Source organism: Pectinophora gossypiella, chromosome 10 (genome assembly GCF_024362695.1).
Source record: "Pectinophora gossypiella chromosome 10, ilPecGoss1.1, whole genome shotgun sequence".
In the NCBI taxonomy this organism is placed as follows: Eukaryota; Metazoa; Arthropoda; class Insecta; order Lepidoptera; family Gelechiidae; genus Pectinophora; species Pectinophora gossypiella.
This window is the reverse complement of record NC_065413.1, coordinates 13,225,766-13,245,950: the sequence shown is the minus strand read 5'-3', so window position 1 is coordinate 13,245,950 and position 20,185 is coordinate 13,225,766. Positions and strand designations below refer to the sequence as shown.

Genomic DNA, 20,185 nt, shown 5'->3' with positions numbered 1-20,185 from the left:
TATGCCACCACCACTTGTGTATAAAGATGTTTAGATTATTTTTATTTGATAAGCGCTGGTATGGCAACACAGGTCGAATAAGATACGGCTCCAAAAACATGGCTCGATATGTGAGTAAACATTTTGACAGATATCCAGTAAAATTTTGACCTTTATTTTGTAAATAAACGCCGCGGAATTTCGGGATTAAATATGGAAAATACCGCTATTTTCTCCGGTAAAATGCGGAATAATGTAGTTGTGCAACTGAAAAATCTTAGTGAATGTGCAGTTTTTATGATAAAAGTGATTCTAACCTATAAATTGGTCATTTGATGAAATCATTGTTTTTCGCAATATTTGAAGTGATTTTGGTGTGTTTTTCTAATTTTATATCAGGTGTAATTAAGATCTGAACGTGTTTTAAGTGTTTGTGATATGAATTGACTACGAGAAGCCGTATTTATCTGCGAGTTGGTAAGTACTAGAATGTAAGTTCTTTAAACCATTTATCATAAAAAACATGGGGTGCAGTTTATATTTATTGTTATCTTATTCGGTAACCTGCATAAACAAATGATTTTATGAAAATTTTTGTTTAGACTTACCATTGTTTCTGACTTTAATATGCTTATCTACTTATATTTATGTTCACAATTAAGCAGGCTGTTTGTTGCATAAACATGTTTTGATATTTTCATCGGCTATATATATAATGCAGGTATTACTTATGAGAATTTATGCAATTTGTAGATAAAGACTTAATGAAAGTGACAGGCGTTTTAAGAAGTTTAATGTATGTTATGGTCTACACGAAGCTGTAGTCTATCGGTATAAATAAACAATAGGTACAAAACTGCTTGCAAAGCTTTGTTTGATTCTATTGTGTTTTTAGTTCAAAGTTTTGTACATATAGTATGAGCTTCTCTTTGGTAAATAAATAAACATTAAATACTTATAAATAAAAATAAATGTGTTGTGTATTATTTCAGCTATAATTTTCAAAATCTACAAAATATTGAAAAAAAAAAACAAAGATTCAAAATAAACATTTCAGACCACTTGGAAAATGTTTGTATGGTCTTAAGAGTGTTTTTCGTTTGTCGGTCATGTTTTAAAATAATCTATTTTTTTTTTTATTACCTATCATTTTAGACGAGCTCTTTTCTTTCGTTGTGTAATTGTTAACCAGAGTTTCGGGGTTCTCATTTAGTGATAAAATATGGACCCCTGACCTAATTCTTCTTTTTTATGAATAAAATTGTTGAGTTATTTTGTGTGATACATTCCCAACATGTTTTTGATATTATTATAAAATATGTTAAACAATGTTACAATTTGGTGAGTAATGAAATATGCAAAAGTGTAATGCTGCATCATACATATTTTTATTCTTCTCAATACAAATAATAAAATATCGTAATTTTAATTTAGTTTTTAAATCATGGCTCATAATTTAAAAATATAAATAAAATATATTTTTTTATTGGTATTTGCATTCTGTTTTTCTTATTGCACATGTAATAAGGAAAATAATAAACAATATAATATATCAAAGTTTGTTGTTTTTATGTAGATAATTTAGAGTGCCGTACTTACCGTAACAGGACTTTATTACTAAGCCTACACTCTCTGTCCATCTCTTTATCTGTCCATCTTTAAAGGGCTGTCTCAAATGAACCGTAATAGACAGCCAGTTGAAATTAAAAAAAAATATGCACTATTTTAAAAATACTACCTACTATTAATGAAATATGGATCGAAAAGGCCTGGGATTTATCCCGACTGGCCGTGGGAAACAACTTTTGATGTAAGTATAATGGATTTACGTACAGTCATATATAAGGCCGATTGTACCTCTGTTCGAAGAGGACTCGAATGCAATGTAGGGGAAAAGCTAAAGTTGATAAAATTGACAATATTGTAGAGCTGGCGGAGTGGTATAATCATCCACCACAAACATTTGTCTTGAATAAAGATGGCCGATATATTGGTGTCGATAATGTAACTATCCAAACCACAACAACACAATGATTTAATAATAAGCTTCTTTAAGAATATAAAGATATCAAAAGATCTAAATTTAAAAATATGTTATAGTTGAAGAAATGTGTGAGTGAAAAGTAACAGGTAAATGATATAAAAAGCATAAAAATTGTTTTTAAATGTTTAGTCATACTTTCACTAACTCGCAGTGGAGCAACATGGTGGAGTATGCTCCTTACCATCTATGATTGATTAAGGACAGACCTCAAATCTAATCAGTACCAGTAATTATAAGCATATAGCTAGTCATTATGATTAAAAATATATAAGGGATAAGTTGAATATAAATTATATAATTAAATTAATTATTATTATGTAAACAAATACGATTTGAATAGAAATAATACAAAGATGGGAGAATGCTTCTGGAAGACAACAAACTAACAAGTATTAAGCTATTACCTAAGTGTTGTCGAAACTAGTTGTCTTGTCTGAAAGTTTGGTTGGTCTTTGACACCAAATACCATTTATGTTGCCGCAGCTAGCCTTTTGAATAAGCCCTTAACCCTTGACCTTTTAAGGATTGCAGGCGTTCTCAAATGGCGCCAGTTTTGTGGAGACCATTTTATATATAATTTATCTTCATATAATTTAGTTTCATCCTCATAATTTCAGGAGATGAAAAGGTACAAATCCCACACAAATATAAAAAGGTATTTTTTCATCTATTCACGTATTGTGATCAAACATATTATCTACTTTGTTTAACACATATTTTCTAATATAAAGACCCGACATTTTTTTTTCAGAAGAATGTGAATTCATACCGACACCAAGAGGAAAACATCTGCTAATGGTTAAAGGGTATACATATTCCCAAATGAAATTTTCGAATAACTACTATTGTTCGAAGAAACAGTCTGGGAACTGTCGCGCGCGTATAAGACTGGATGATGATGGTAGGATCGTCAGCGCAGATTATAACCACACTCATCCACCACCTACGTACGTGCAGACACCATCTGGACAGTACTATAAATTAATTTAAAAATAGTCATAAATTATGTGTTCATTTTAAGTAGGACAATATCTAAGGGCAGCTACAACGGGCCGAAACGTTGGTCAAATCAAACTAAAAGGTAATGAGGAGTTTTCCAGTAGGTATAGTAATTTTAGTTCCTTCAATAAGATGAGATGGCGCTCAAATCACTTTTGGAATTTTATTTAAGCAAATAAATGAAAAAAAAATTAAACAGTCCTTTATTTGCATCATTGCATGGGGACCTTTGCGCCGGGTGAGGCGAGGGCTGTTTGACTAAGCAGGGATCCCTGCTACAATTTAGTGAAGGTATTTTCTGTTTTTTTTATTTTTATTTTTTATTGTATTTTCCATTTTTATGTTTCTTCGCTATAATTTATTTTATTTATTTGACTGTTTGACTAAGCAGGGATCCCTGCTACAATGTTTAGTTAAGGTATTTTCTGTTTCTTTTTATTTTTATTTTTCTTTGTATTTTTATGTTTCTTCGCTATAATTTATTTTATTTATTAATAAGGATAAATAAAATACTACTTATATAATTACTAATCCTTTTCTCCCCTGTTGGGATGTAGGGCTCGATTAACAGATTTCCACTCCTCACGATGTTTTGCAGCCTCTGTAGCTTCCCATGCCATGCCGAGAGTTTTCAACTCTCAGTCAACCGAGCGTCGCCAAATCTATTGGGCTGTCCCCTTTTGCGTCTTCCACGCGCACACCAGTTGTTCAATCAGCTTGCCGAACTTCATGTGACGTCACGAATCGGGGATCGCCATCTTGGCTGCTTACGCGGTACGACAACATTAAATCGATGTTCGATTTGCTCCAATCTGAATCGGCACCGTCTTAGCCGGTAGAGCCCCAGGTCAGAGCTCAACGAATGGGTGTTCCACAGGTCTTTTAAGGACGTGACCAATCTACCGCTTTTTCCCTGTGCGGTTATCAGTCTCTACACTATTTTGCCCAGTCAATCTCCACAGTTCTGTGATATAATTTAGTAGATAGGTTATAATTGTTATTATATTATCGGGTTACTTCCCTTGCATATCATCACTAATTTAAGAGCCACGTTCTTCTCGGTGTAGCATTTTCAATTCTTGTCTCCCTTCCTCTATTAAAGGGAAACCCTCTTGCCTTCCTATTCACTGACCTATTTTCCCCTAAAAAGTAGCATGGAGAATGCTACACCAACAAGAGCGTGGCTCTTGAATTAGTGATGATGAATTAATTATCATCCCATACAAACTTTTCCTAAAGTGATAATGAACAACTGGAAAACTCCCCATTGTTTTTACATTATTTAACATTTGATCAAGTATCGACCCGTTGAAAATAGTTTACAATATCTAAGAACGTATACCAAAGGCGTAAGAGAGAGATCCAAGACTCAATTTAGTGTTTTAAAAATGCTAATTTGTGTTATAAATGGTAATACTACCAAATATCAATCATCATCAATATTAATCAATACATTGTTTACAATCCTAAGACCCGCCGAATGCATTTGCGTGTGGTGTTTAAAATTATGATCAGCATTTATTCATACGGAGAAAAAAATACGAAACCGGGTCGAGTGTGTAATCTGAAATTTATCAAAAGATTATATAATTTTATTTTATAAAATAAATGTGTTTTATAAAAAATTAGGTCGCGTCTACATCCATCATATATTTTTCACATTCGTCGTTTTACACACCGTTAAACAAAATGTGACTCTTATTTGTAAATTCCAAAATAAAAATGTGAAAGGTAGAGTTCGCGACACGAATGAAGTCCCACGGGTTTAGTCGATAAATGCCATATTCTGGAAATGACACACTAGTCTTAAAACGACAAATTCTATAAATGACAAAATCTGAAAACGCCACATTCTATTAATGACTTATTCTGCAAAAGACAGATTCTGGAAATGTCATATTCTATTATTGACAAATTCTACAAATGCCACATTAACGTGAAATGTAGGTTCATGCGGATATGGTGCTAAATAACAAGTCATTCAATACTTAAAATATTATTATTTCTTGTTTAATCACTATAACTTAAATTTTACACAAATAAATCAGAAAAATCAACCTATTGATTGAGGGGAGGCCTCATATGTATACGTCCCACTGCTGGGCACAGGCCTCCCCTCAATCAACCGGAGGGGGTATGGAGCATACTCCACCACGCTGCTCCAATGCGGGTTGGTGGAGGTGTTTTTTTACGGCTAATAGCCGGGACCAACGGCTTAACGTGCCCTCCGAAGCACGGAATCATCTTACTTTTTCGGACAATCAAGTGATTCAAGCCTGAAAAGTCCTTACCAAACAAAGGACAGTCTCACAAAGTGATTTCGACAATGTCCCCATCAGGAATCGAACCCGGACCTTCAGATCGTGAGCCTAACGCTCTAACCACTAGACCACGGAGGCTGTTTAATTTTGTTTATTTTTCTGATTTATTTGTGTAAAATTTAAGTTATAGTGATTAAACAAGAAATAATAATACACTTCTCATCAAAAAAATCGAAACACTTCCGTTTTCATTGTTTCTGTCCGAATTTAACACAAAAAAGAATTCATACGATGAAAAAAAATACATAAATGTATAGCTGGCAGTTTGGCCATTACAGTAATAAGCGAAAATTCTAAATTCAAAATTAGAATTTCATTTGTTTATCTTATAAACGAAATGAATCACTGTTTTGAGACAAATGTGTGTTTAGGGTTGGAGTACATTTAGCGTTTAAAAACTAAAAATTGGCGCCTATCCTTAAACTTTTTGTTTTTTATTTCAATACTGTGACTTTGGGACGTCTGAAAAAAGGTTTTTTTTCTAAAACGTATGGATACTTCGCCCACAGAAGCCGCCCAAGTTGTGGCATTGCTGGATTCTGGCCTTAGTCAGCGTGTTGTGGCTGCAAGACTGCATCTAAGCCTGTCATCTGTTCATAGAGTCTATAAACGTTATCGGGAGACTGGTTTGTTCACGCGCCGTTCAGGATCTGGCAGGAATCGGGTCACTTCTGAGCGAGATGATCGATTTATTGTAACAACTTCTTTAAGAAATCGACGCCTTAACGCTTTTCAACTGCAGCAGCGGCTTCGTGTTGTACGAAGGGTGGCTGTAAGTGACTCTACAATTAGAAGAAGGTTGAAGGATCGTGGACTGGTACCGCATAAGCCAGCAAATGGGTTGAAATTAACTGCAGACCATCGAAGAGCGCGCCTTAACTTTGCACGTGAGCACCTAAATTGGTCATACCTACAGTGGAGCAAAGTTCTCTTTTCTGATGAGTGTAAAATTATGCTGTATGGTAACGACGGAAGGAACAAGGTCTACAGAAGAGACGGAGAACGCTATGCACAATGCTGCATTGAAGAAAAGGTCAGCTATGGTGGCGGTTCGTGGACGGTTTGGGGAGGAATCAGCGCCGACGGTAAGACAGAGCTTGCTTTCGTGTCTGGGCCACGTCTGCCTGCACTAAACTGTCATCGGTACGTCGAAGAGTGTCTCGAGCCTCATGTGATGCCCTATGCACATTTTATTCGCAACGGCTTCATATTCATGCACGACAATGCTAGGGCTCACACCGCGGGCGTCGTACGAGATTATCTTAACGAAGTCGATATCTCTATTATGGAATGGCCAGCAAGAAGCCCGGACATGAATCCCATTGAACATCTGTGGGATGAATTAAAGAGACGAATTCGAGCAAGAGATCCTGCCCCAGAAACACTTAGCCAGCTGCAAGATGCAATCCAAGAGGAATGGGACAATATACCACAGCATGTGATCGTGACTCTCATCCGATCGATGAAGAACCGTATGGAAGCAGTAATTAGAGCTCGGGGAGGGAATACAAGTTATTATATAAACGTTTAGATAAACGTTTTTTAGCTTTTTTTTTTCATTTACGTGTGTTGTTTTATCCATTTCCTTTATACTCCATACGGAATAAAAATGACTCATTTAACAAAATACGAAACCTATGAAAAATTCATTTAAATGACAATGGGCACTTTTGTATGAAACTTGGTCCAAGAACCTCCACTGATGAGACTTATATGTAATGAAAGCTTATGCTTTCCCTATGATTCTGGCAAAGTCCTATCAGATTCTGTCCCGGGGTTCTTTTTTTATGGCCATGTTTGTCCTGGCTAAAAATGTGATAAAATACAGTGGGAGCTAAAATCGACTCAAGATGTGTTGCTGGATAACTAAGTCTACATAAATAATTATGTATCATATTGTATATCATTTTAAAGAGGATCTTTTCCAGAATCCGAAACATAAAAAAAAAACAAAAAAAAATCTTTTTGTAAGCGAATTATAGTCAATTTATATCTGCAGCGCCATTGTTTCTCGGTAGCTAAGTTCAAGTTTCATGCCTTTTACCCCTTCCAAAAGTATCTTACCGATTTTTTTTATATTGCTTCCGGAATTTGATCTGAGTGATAATAACAAGAAAAATAAATAAACACCTCTCCGATAGAGACCGGCTAAGCTATTGCCTATTGCAAGAAATCGTCATCATTAGCAAGTCATTACGGTATTGCATATTATAAGCTTATCAGGAACTTGGAACTTGGTCCAAGAACCTCCACTGGTGAGACTTGCATGTAATGATAGCTTATACTTGTCCTATGATTCTGGCAAAGTTCTATCAAACACTGTCCTAGGGTTTTTTTACGGCCATGTTTGTCCTGAGTGTACAGTAGTGGACTGCAAAATCACCTCAGGATTTGTTGTCGATAAACTATTTAACTAAGGCTATATACATAATTATATATCATAATGTATATCAATTTTAAAGGGGAAGGTTATCAGAATCTGAAACACAAATAAAAAAATGCATTAAGTAAGTATGTAAACGACTTTTAGCCAACTCACGTCCGTAGCACCATTTTTCTCAGCAGCTACGTACGAGTTTCGCGCCTTCCAACCTTTCCAAAGAAGCCCAATCATTTTTTCCTTCTTCTGATATTGCATTCTTAACCTGACAAGACTAAGTGACAACAACAAGAAATAAAATAGATACCATTCCGATAGAGGCCGCGTAAGCTATGGACCTATTGCAAGATAACGTACTCAAAGGCTAGTCATTATAATCCAACAGACGTAACATGATTAGAATGCGGGAGGACGCAAATGTAGTATGTTTTCTTTCACCACAATCTTGTTTTATTAATCCAGGCTTATATCTTGTATTATAAACAATGCCGAATGGTACAACAAACGTATCGTAAACGTAAGGTTGCCTGGTAGTAATTGCTACCTTGGCAATAAAGCCGCCTTTTGCACCAGTTATTGCCTGAACTTGTTTAATGTGTTTCTTTTGTATACAATAGAGTCATTGTATTGCATCTTGATTAGAATGACTTATTTCTTGTTTCTCTCGTACTAAGCTGTATAGTTGTATAGTTGTATTGCTGTTAGTGTTAAAGAGACACATATTTCGTCTCTTTCGCATAAGGCGATGTACTACATTTCCGTCCCGCCGCATTCTAATCATGTTACGTCTGTTGGATTATAATGACTAGCCTTTGAGTACGTTATCTTGCAATAGGTCCATAGCTTACGCGGCCTCTATCGGAATGGTATCTATTTTATTTCTTGTTGTTGTCACTTAGTCTTGTCAGGTTAAGAATGCAATATCAGAAGAAGGAAAAAATGATTGGGCTTCTTTGGAAAGGTTGGAAGGCGCGAAACTCGTACGTAGCTGCTGAGAAAAATGATGCTACGGACGTGAGTTGGCTAAAAGTCGTTTACATAATGCATTTTTTTTTATTTGTGTTTCTGATTCTGATAACCTTTCCCTTTAAAATTGATATACATTATGATATATAATTATGTATATAGACTTAGTTAAATAGTTTTTCGACAACAAATCCTGAGGTGATTTTGCAGTCCACTACTGTACACTCAGGACAAACATGGCCGTAAAAAAACCCTAGGACAGAGTTTGATAGAACTTTGCCAGAATCATAGGACAAGTATAAGCTATCATTACATGCAAGTCTCACCAGTGGAGGTTCTTGGACCAAGTTCCAAGTTGCTGATAAGCTTATAATATGCAATACCGTAATGACTTGCTAATGATGACGATTTCTTGCAATAGGCAATAGCTTAGCCGGTCTCTATCGGAGAGGTGTTTATTTATTTTTCTTGTTATTATCACTCAGATCAAATTCCGGAAGCAATATAAAAAAATCGGTAAGATACTTTTGGAAGGGGTAAAAGGCATGAAACTTGAACTTAGCTACCGAGAAACAATGGCGCTGCAGATATAAATTGACTATAATTCGCTTACAAAAAGATTTTTTTGTTTTTTTTTTTTATGTTTCGGATTCTGGAAAAGATCCTCTTTAAAATGATATACAATATGATACATAATTATTTATGTAGACTTTGTTATCCAGCAACAAATCTTGAGCCGATTTTAGCTCCCACTGTATTTTATCACATTTTTAGCCAGGACAAACATGGCCGTAAAAAAAGAACCCCGGGACAGAATCTGATAGTACTTTGCCAGATTCATAGGGAAAGCATAAGCTTTCATTACATATAAGTCTCATCAGTGGAGGTTCTTGGACCAGATTCGCCCATTCTCCTTTAGAACATTAACATTAAGATTTGATAAGCTCATATTACTCACTATTAAACGACATTTAACATTTATTCCTAAATGTACACATTTTTCTGATAATTCTGACAAAACGTAAACTTGCAAGGTGTTTCGATTTTTTTGATGAGAAGTGTATTTTAAGTATTGAATGACTTGTTATTTAGCACCATATTCGCATGAACCTACATTTCACGTTAATGTGGCATTTGTAGAATTTGTCAATAATAGAATATGACATTTCCAGAATCTGTCTTTTGCAGAATAAGTCATTAATAGAATGTGGCGTTTTCAGATTTTGACGCGGCGCTGCTGTCGCAGTATCTGCATAATAATTATTATAACTTGTCATTTAGTTCCATTTAAATCCGCGGGGCTTCTTTCGTGGCGCGTACTCTATAGAGATTTTCCGTCGATATCACAAGACAAATAGCTATGTAAGTTGCGTATTACGGTACTGATGTTGAAAATGTTGAAATCTTATACTCAATCATTCAAAATACCATTAAGTAAAATTAGCATGTAAATAAAATGTGATTGATGACCGAATTTAGTGCAATTATAAATATTTATGAACGAGCTTAATCATTTTGTTTCATTAATTACCTCGGTCGTAACCTTAGTTCAAACTTTCATCCCTTTTTCGACCTTTTAAAAAGGGATGAAATTAGGAAACTCCCTTCTTAGTAGCTAGTGCTTATTTACATACATACATACATAAACTCACGCCCGTAATCCCAAATGGGGTGGGCAGAGCCACAAGTAATCAAAGACAACTTGCAGCCACTGTTGATACGAAGTCCTAAGATGGATATGATGAACCTTATGGTGATAAGGGATCAGCCTATCGCCCATAACATTAGTCCATCATGTTAGAGGACGCAATCCCTCTGTCGGTTTTTACGACATGCCCGGGAAGACAAGCAGCTGAACGTGTTCTATGTTTTTTATTTGCTCCCAGAACAGCATAGAAGCAGCATAGTGCTTATTTACTTCATTATAATGTAGATTTCTGATATACAATAAGGATGAAACAGTGAAATTCACATTATATATGATTTTTTAATAATATATTTTACTTTTCAGCAGGTTCATTTAAAATATTACTCTTTTATTACATTAAAAACAAAACAGATTTCTTACAAAACTTACACCACAGCTTATATTTATGGGAGATACTTTTACATCTGTCTTACCAATATATAATACTCAACTACAATATAATACTTCTATAATACTTTTTTAATTAAATACTCGAATATCTATTTTTATACTAGCTCTACCTATAATTACATACCTAGACCTCTAGCAACTGAAAAAATAAATCTACTTTATTTGGCTATATATATTTAATATAAGAGCTGCTGTGCATCAATTGAAAGAATTGACGGGTTAAGAAGGCCACAGCGAAGCAATTCATCTAAAAATCAATATTGCAATTTGACATTTACACGTATTAAAAAAAGTAAGTGCGTAATGCCAACAAATGTCAACAATTTTTTTTCAGAGGAATGGCTTCGATGTGGCCTTTCTAACCCCCTGCTCTTTGATACATCTTCGTTCGGCGTTCCCTGGATTTACCCATTTCCATGATTCACTGTCCCAAAGTTATCTGCGCTGTTCAAACATTTCAGGCGAGTGTCGAACTGTTCCTTCTTGATAGCGAAGGAGAGTCATTTGCTCGAGTCAATTTTGGACTATTACACTCACTAAAATCTTGCAAAGTGTTTGACCACCTCTATCGATTTATAACAATATTAACTTTTTGTAGTAATTCCCACGTTCGTTTTGTACGAATATGGGGCTTCCCCAGTAAACTTTTAGAACGATGCGAAAAATTGGTTAAAGAATCTTTGTGCAGTGTTACATGCTTCTGAACCAGACTATGATTTCGGCTGTGCTTTGAACGATTAGTTTCTTTTATAAATGTTTACGTCAATGTGTAATGCATTTTAAGATGTTCCGATTCCTTTTCTGTTGTGGTTGATTTTGTTGTTTCCCCCTACCCTCGTTTTGTGTTTTTTTTAAATTATTATTAATAAACGTGGCAGTAAACATTGATTTTTAAACCGAATTGGCGTTTTATTACTACTATTATCTTGTATATATAGCAATTTAATTAATAAAGGTACATCGATTGTATGTCATTCTTGTTTTATTTACCTCTATCTCGATTAATTTTACGTAATAATAATTCGACCAATAAAAATCTGTTTTCACTCTTAACCTTATCGCTTTGGTTTAAGGTCGTAAGAGGAGTTATCTTTGGAATTTCTTCGTGGAGCTTGGTGCAAATCTTACACGTTGCAAGATATGTTCGAAGAAGTTGAGCAAGAATATGGCAAGACATCTCCGGCTGAAACATCCGAAGGTCTATCGTCAAATGCATCAGCATTTAGAAACAAAAAAATATAGTAGTAAGTATCTTTGCTTCATTTAACGCGGACTTGCAAGGCTTCAATTGGGTAGTTTCCTAGGTCAAAATAAATAATGAAATTCTTGTTACTAAATAAAGACGGATCTAAAGATCTCAAAAACGTTTTCTTTTCTCTATTTAACTTATTTATGAATTTTAATAAAGAAAAATTTAATAATAAGTCCGACATTTTGTCAAGTTTTTAAAAATTGATAAACACGATGGTTTTGCACAGCAAAAAAGTGAGACTATGAAAAGGAGACTGTAGACTTTTAAACTAACTTAAAATGCACCCGCGCCACAGCAATCATGCCGCACGGGGCGCAAATTATATCGAGGGCTTTGACTATTAGGCAATAGCCGTACGATATTTTGTCTGCGTAGATAGTATTCGCTGCGTCTATTGTTCGAAGTCTTCGATATAATTCGCGACGCGGCTGTGCCTGTGCTGTGGGCGCTGAAAGTGAATTTCTAGCCATTATGGTTCCCCTTTGTGATTAATTTTACTTGTCAAACTTAACCAGCCTTAATGTAACTTTTAAAAAATATTTTTTTAACAGCCATTTCCAAAATATCAACAAGCTGGGTAAAAGGAAGCTGGGCAAGAAGGTATTGTCATAGAGTGGGCGAGAAAAAATATCAATGCAATGTCTGTAGCGCAGTGCTCAGATTCCCAAAAGGACTTTACGGTAACATGAAAAGGCATATTAGAACCAAACACCCTTATGTATATGAGAAAGAAGTTAATCAACAAAGAAGTTATGTGGATGTTAGTACTGGTGATGATGAGAACATAGTAGCAGAGTATTTGAGTGACTATGAAGTTGAGAGCAAAGATGAAGAGAGCCCGGAGAAAGAGAACAGTAATGACGAAAGAGGTTCCGAGTCGGATCCGGAGTCTACAGAAGGGAAGCCATTCTTATATGATTCTGATCCTGAGTTAGAGACTAAAGTCAAATATCTTGTTTCGAAAAGAGAAATCCCTGGCAGAAGTGAGTTTTCTTCTTACATACTTACATACATTAATAATGCCCCGTAATCCTCAGTAGAGGGAGGAGACCCACCAATCATTTATAAGCAAGCAACGAAGATAAACCATACAGGTTATCAGCCCATCAACCAAATATTTCTACATTTTGAAAGAACATTGCAACCACTCTCCATATACCAGTTTTGTTGCTTAATCAATTATTATTCTACCTAAATTTTGCATTGTCTTGCTATTTGGCAAAGACCATTTATTCAACATTTTAATCACATCATTTATCAGCGTGATATTTTTACTTTTCGATGTCCTTTTGACATTTTTATCATAACAAACAAAACATTTCATTTGGTTTCTTTCAACTTTACGTTTTATTTTTCAGAGAGAGCCCGAAATTGTTTTTGGAATTTCTTCAATGTCGTCGTAGAGAACCATCGCTATGCTTGTTTGGCATGCAATAGAAGAGTGGCAATATTCCCACACAGCATTGCGAATCTCAAGCGACATATTAAAAATAAACACAAGAGGCAGTATAATATTATTATGAAGTACTTGGCTGAGAACGATGGTGACAGTGACAGTAAGTAGTTTTGTTGATTATACTTTTAATGTAACTTCTTCTATCGTGTGGGTTGTGAGGTGGATTGCCAACCCCATCAACCCTGGAATGTAACAACAACAATGTAACAATTCCATCCTTTACTGTTAAGATTTCAGTTTTCCTTTGGTGTGGGTTATAAGGTCGACAGAGGCAACAATGATCGATGACGACAGTGGTGTAGATGATGGTAGGGTTATTATTGGGCCGCGAAAGGCCCCTGAAATGGCTCATACATGTAACGACTATGTACTTGCTTGTGCGATGAGCATCGAGTCATCTTATTTTCATTTAATCACGTGATCCCAGCTGGCATTGTCCTAACTAACCCAATTAAACTACAGTTTATTTATTTTTTTGGGAATCGAACTTGGGATCGTGAACTCAATACTCTAATTTCACAAGACCACGAAAATTACGCGATTGTGTTTTGTTTACCTTACTTACATCTTTTGCAGAAGAGACCCCGATCAGCTTCGACAAATACTACTTTGATTCTGAAGGAGACGATTACAAATGCAAGGAGTGTGGCACTGTCATCAATTGTTCTGACGAAGAGCAGCAAGCTCTCTTCGACCATATCAAGGACACCCATCCCGATCAGATCCTAGCTTACCAGGAGGAAAATGTTGAGAACATTGAAAATGAAGAAAACTCTCAAAGCGTTGCGTATAATGTTGTAATTATTAAGAAAGAATAAAACCTTCTTTTATGAAGTGTTGCGCTTTGTGGTTTCGCTGGATCCGATTATTATTATGACGTTCTATGTCATTTGATTGATCATTTAGACTTGATGTTAAAATAAAAACGTGTAGCAGTGTATTTACCCGTACCCTTTGTAACACCTCGTTTCACACATACGCTACACATTGACGTCATCGTACACGCGCTTCTGTGTGTGTGACCTCTGATGCTCATGCGATGAAGACTAAAGATCGAGGGGGGGGGGGGACCTAGCTCAGCCGCTGGTTGGGTGCGGAGAGTTGCCGTTAGTCGTAGTATTATTCCTTATTCTATGTTTAAGCTACGCTTTGTGAATTGGTTTAAACCAATTTAATCATTTATAAGTACCGTTTGATCTTTACAATAAGTCCTAATATTAGGGAATATGTTCTAATTATAGCAATAATAATTATCAAGTAACGGTTTTATGTCAGTCGTATGTAACAAGTATGAAACGTTTATTCGAATAAGTTTTAATTATATTAGAATGCACCTACATGCATATTATGTAGTTGTTTAAATAACACGGTGTACCTATAATAATTTTTCGCGTGAAATATAGTTATTTAGTAAAACATTTTGTTTTAATTATCCCTCACATCTCTTTATTGTCAAGATTCACATCTACGATCATTTTGTATATAAAATGTAGGTATTGTTAAATCTTAACATCACAATATTAAAAAAAAGGTCTATAAGACGATCGAAAAATTGTGGGGTCCAACAGGATTTGATTCCTTGATCAACTATCTAGTATTTGAATTTCGAATTCGAAATCAGAGTCCAGAATTTTCCGATCCCTTATCTACGTAAATTATATTATATATTAATATATACAGGGTGTTAGTGACATGGTAACGAAGACTTTGAGGGACGATTCAGACCATGATTCTGAGTTGATATCAAGTGAAATTTTCCGTCGCAAAATTCATGTATGAATAATTCATGTGTGAATATAGTGTTTTCTATCTCATAAAACCGGTACATCTCATCTTTTTCAAATCTTACAGGTTACAGGATGGTGTCAACTATACGAGCAGACCAAAAACGACTTCTACTTCGCAACGGTTACACATACTCACAAAACAACCACGCTAAATTCACGTACTATTGTTCTAAGAGGATATCAGCTGATTGCCGATGCAGTGTGAAGTTGTCTTCAGTTGGCAAGATCATAGCTATAAAGGAGGATCACAACCATCCACCAACACCGTTTACCATCACCGCTCAGGGACAGTATGTGAAGATATGATTTGAGTTACAAAAACATAGAAAACATTAACTTAATGTTAATAAAAAACATAGAAAACGTTCAGCTGCTTGTCTTCCCGGGCATGTCGTAAAAACCGACAGAGGGTTTGTGTCCTCTAACATGATGGACTAATGTTATGGGCGATAGGCTGATCCCTTATCACCATAAGGTTTATCATATCTAGCTTACGACATCGTATCAACAGTGGCTGCAAGTTGTCTTTGATTACTTGTGACTCTGCCCACCCCATTAGGGATTACGGGCGTGAGTTTATGTATGTATGTATGTATGATTATTAGTATGTATGATTTGAGTTACACACACTCTTTCTTTCGTTAAGCAATTAAAACTCCCAGATTTTTCTTTTTTTTTTACCTTTGATGTAAACCCATCAAATTTGGCTCTTAGCCCCAGACTTGCCCGAAGGCATTGACGAGGCCTAAGATGGAGCGAGAAGGTGCCTGTTTACTCTGACCTTGAGAGCACCCAGGGTATATGCATTCGGAAATACAGAAGACTGCAGAGAATTCCACTCCTTATGATAATGCCAAATTAATAGAATTAGGAAGCAACCTCTTAATGTGGCGTTTCTTTAGCAATACAGATTCCATTGCAACGTATTATGTTTTTCAAAAAAAAAAATAAAAGTGTTTTATTGCAATTGTACAGTCAAAAAAAAAAGATGTCATAGTTACATTGTAAAAAGAAAAAATACAGTTCTTAGGTACAATTTAACCCAATCGGGCGTGTGTATGTCGTATTATGTCTGAGGGTTTAAATCTCAGTCCAATGTTCAAGTTGAAAACGATTATGACAACCGACAGTCACTTAATGTCAATTCCATACATTTTTATTACAGTCACTGTCGATTGTCATAATCGTTTATAACTTAGATAATTTGTGTGTTGTTTATCTTGTCTTCTGAATGATCTCATTCTGTGACCAAAATGTGCAAGATTTTTTTTTTATTAATGTTTGAAAATGGAAATTATATTTTTTTTTTGTTACTCTTCTTTCTTACAATGACTCATTTTGTAAGGAGTTGTGTTAATACGAAAAGTCAAATGCGTGTGTCAGGTATAATTAATGTACTTACGTCAAAATGAACACTATCTAGCATCTTTAATGTACCATTTACAAGGATATTAAAATGTAACCATATAAACTTTGTTTATTCCTTATGGATTTTAAATTCGCAAATAAACAGACTTTAAAATGTTTATATTGATTCAATTTTAAGTCAAATAGTACTTTTTATCTAATGGTGCTAATTCCTGCAGACGCCATCTAATTTTAAGTTATACCTGTCACTTTCTTATCCGTTGAAAAAGAAAGGGACGGTTAATCGACAAGCATAAAATTTATGGAATACACGTCAATTTTAAGCAAAAATCTAAAACGTCTAAAAATTTTACATCGGCCAATAACCCGACAGAGTTAAGTAGACAGCACGTCAAACGGATTACATACCTATTTTATTTGCCCGGGTTATTCATTCGTTTTAAAATTAACTTGTTGACAATCATCCGTCCCTTTCATTTTTGACGGATATAACTTAAAATAAAATTAGGCGGTGTCTGCAGGAATCGGGGCCAATGAGTACTTATTCTTAGTCTAAGTATGTACTTATATATACATATAATAGGTATATACATAGGTATAGTATATTATATATGTGTATATATTTATAAAGGCTTAGGCATGTATTTGTGTTGCCATAGTTTGTTTATTTATATAGTTATTATTATTTTATTATACTGTAGAGTTTTTTCTTATATAGCACCTCTTTTTATTCTCCCGAAGCAATTCTTATACTACCTCTGGGTTGGCTGGAAGAGATCTCTCTTAGAGATAAGTCCTCCCTTGTAAACGTCCATCTCATGTTTGTGATGTAATTAGTTGTTAAGTGCAATAAAGTTATATTGTTACAGAATCCGATTTCGTTTCAGGTCGTCGATACAAATTCATCCAAACACAAATGGGGCGTTATTTGCTCATGTTAAATGGGTATACTTACTCAAAAGATACAAAAGGACCAAGGTATTATTGTTCGAAGAAGAACAAGGGGTGTAAGGCTAAAGTGAAGTTGAATGAGTATGGGCAAATCGACACAACAGATAAAGACCATAATGTGCATTTCCATCCACCTCCTCAGTATATCGTCAACGCTCAAGGAGTATATATGAAAGTGTCATCATAATATATAAAATATGCCACGAATACAATGTAAAACATTTTATTTACACAAACACAACATTAAAAAACAATGGCAAAGTTTCCAGGCTGCGTTCCCTAAAATAGGTATAGGTGGCGCTGTACAAGGCTGCCTTCGTTTAACCTTCTAATTTCATTGATAACAGACATATTTATACATTATCTTCGTTTTTGGGTATAAATGATGACCCCTTTAGGTATAAATGAACCCTTGTTATTACATATACCGAGGCACAACATATCTTCCAATCATTATTATTCCGAGCAAAATAAAAAGAAACATTTTTTTTTCTTGGCTATATCTGCAATCAGTATCTTTTTTTTTTGTTTACTATGAGCAGATTTGGTATAAGTGTATAAGAAGCAATATAGGTAGCAACATAATTCTTCACCATATCTCGTTCAAATGTCAAGTAACAATGATATTTATATATGCTTCTGCCATTATATTATATTTTTGAATAGTTATGTACCCGAGTAATGAGAAAATAGGTAATTATCACGTTAAAGCTGTACAACGCTATCTATATTGTTTTTGGGAACGTAGCCTGAAAACTCCTTTTTTTTGACGTGAGTTATTGTAGATTTGCCGCAGATGGCATTAACTTGGCCGGACAAATGGGGAGCGCTGAAGGCTCTCACCCGGTATAACGTTTAAGACAACAGGCCTGAGGGTGCCCAGTTGGGCGCGAACCTCGGCTCAGGGCGTTGTCTGAGAGGAAAAATATTTGAAAGAATTAATCGACCCTAGTGGGTCGATAGCGATAAGCGCTGAATGAGGGAAATCCTGAAACCTCCCTCAGCACAAAAGTGTTAATAGAAGCACATCGACGGTCCTATAGCTTTCGACTTTTGACAAGTTTATCTGTAATTATATTTATTACGATAAGAAAATAATGTACCTAATTTTGATTTTTGTCAGATTTTATTTGTCCACTGGTTTACAGAATAGTCCTGCAGAACATTGCCCAAATATATTATTATTAGGTTAAGGTTCTAGGTAATTTTGGGTTAAGTTTTTATACAGGTCTCATTTATATAAAAAGGTCATATTTACGAAACTCACAATTCTGGCAAAGCGGTAGGTACCTCATGATACAGGCTAAAGAAACTTAAAAAGAGGTTCCAGCCATTACTTTTTGTGTAAAAAAATCTTATGGACATAAATAATTTTATTGTTTTTATTTTTTCGTTTTTATTTATTTATTATTATTTGTAATGTTCTTACCATATCTCGGGGCTCTGGAGTCCCGGAGCTATAGAAAGCGTGCATGGGCCGAAGCCAACACGTAGAGGGCCTTTAAAACATTTTAATCTAAACACGACAATCGTTTACTTGTTATGATATTTTATTGTCAGCTTTAAGGCGAATAAAATCAATCATGTGTAGATATTGCTGTTTCATTTGAATTATTAAATTTAGGTATAAATAATAACACTTTATTACACCCAGGCACAATTACATTTTTCACCCATCATTATTCTGTTCAAACTAAAAAGAAACAATATAGGTAGGAAGCAACACAATTCTATACATAATGTGATCCAAATATCAAGCAACAATTATTTTATTTTTATATATGCTTCTGCCATTACATTGCATTTTTGAATAATTGTGTACTCTAATACAGCCTCCGTGGTCTAGTGGTTAGAGCGTTAGGCTCACGATCTGGAGGTCCGGGTTCGATTCCCAAAGGGGATATTGTCGAAATCACTTTGTGAGACTGTCCTTTGTTTGGTAAGGACTTTTCAGGTTTGAATCACCTGATTGTCCGAAAAAGTAAGATGATTCCGTGCTTCGGAGGGCACGTTAAGCCGTTGGTCCCGGCGATTAGCCGTAAAAAACATCCACCAACCCGCAGTGGAGCAGCATGGTGGAGTATGCTCCATACCCCCTCTGGTTGATTGAGGGGAGGCCTGTGCCCAGCAGTGGGACGTATATAGGCTGTTTACGTTATGTATGTGTACTCTAGTAATGAGCTAATAGGTAGATCGCGACAGCGCCATCTATCTTATTTTTGGGGAACGTGTCTTGGAAAGTCCCTTATTACAATCTCCAGTTGACTTTCGACCATTACGGGATACGGTTCACGACCTCACTCGTTGGTCTAATTAACGTCATGCGATGGCTGTAATCCTGACTATTCAGAATCAGAATCATTTATTCAACGTAATTATCATGGATAAACTTGTTGAAGGTCAATGTAACATTTTGAATTTACGTCATTTCGCAAGGTGTTATGGCTGAGGAGAAGAAATGACAAGAAACTGCAACAGCAACACATTCCAATTGGGAACACAGTCGTGAGCTTATATTATTAATAAAATGACATCAAAAATATTATTAGTTGTTTGTTTTTACTCCTTAACACATTGAACACCA

General features: G+C 35.3%; 1 protein-coding gene across 1 annotated transcript; it reads left to right on the top strand.

Annotated features, from left to right (window-relative positions):
* The first annotated feature begins 109 nt into the window (after positions 1 to 109).
* Positions 110 to 14,911, top strand: LOC126370112 (uncharacterized). The gene is made up of 5 exons (XM_050014849.1): positions 110 to 456; positions 11,861 to 12,031; positions 12,591 to 13,022; positions 13,398 to 13,595; positions 14,072 to 14,911. The coding sequence occupies exons 2-5, from the start codon at positions 11,953 to 11,955 to the stop codon at positions 14,311 to 14,313; spliced, it is 951 nt and encodes a 316-aa protein (XP_049870806.1). The 5' UTR covers positions 110 to 456; positions 11,861 to 11,952; the 3' UTR covers positions 14,314 to 14,911.
* The last annotated feature ends 5,274 nt before the right edge of the window (positions 14,912 to 20,185 follow it).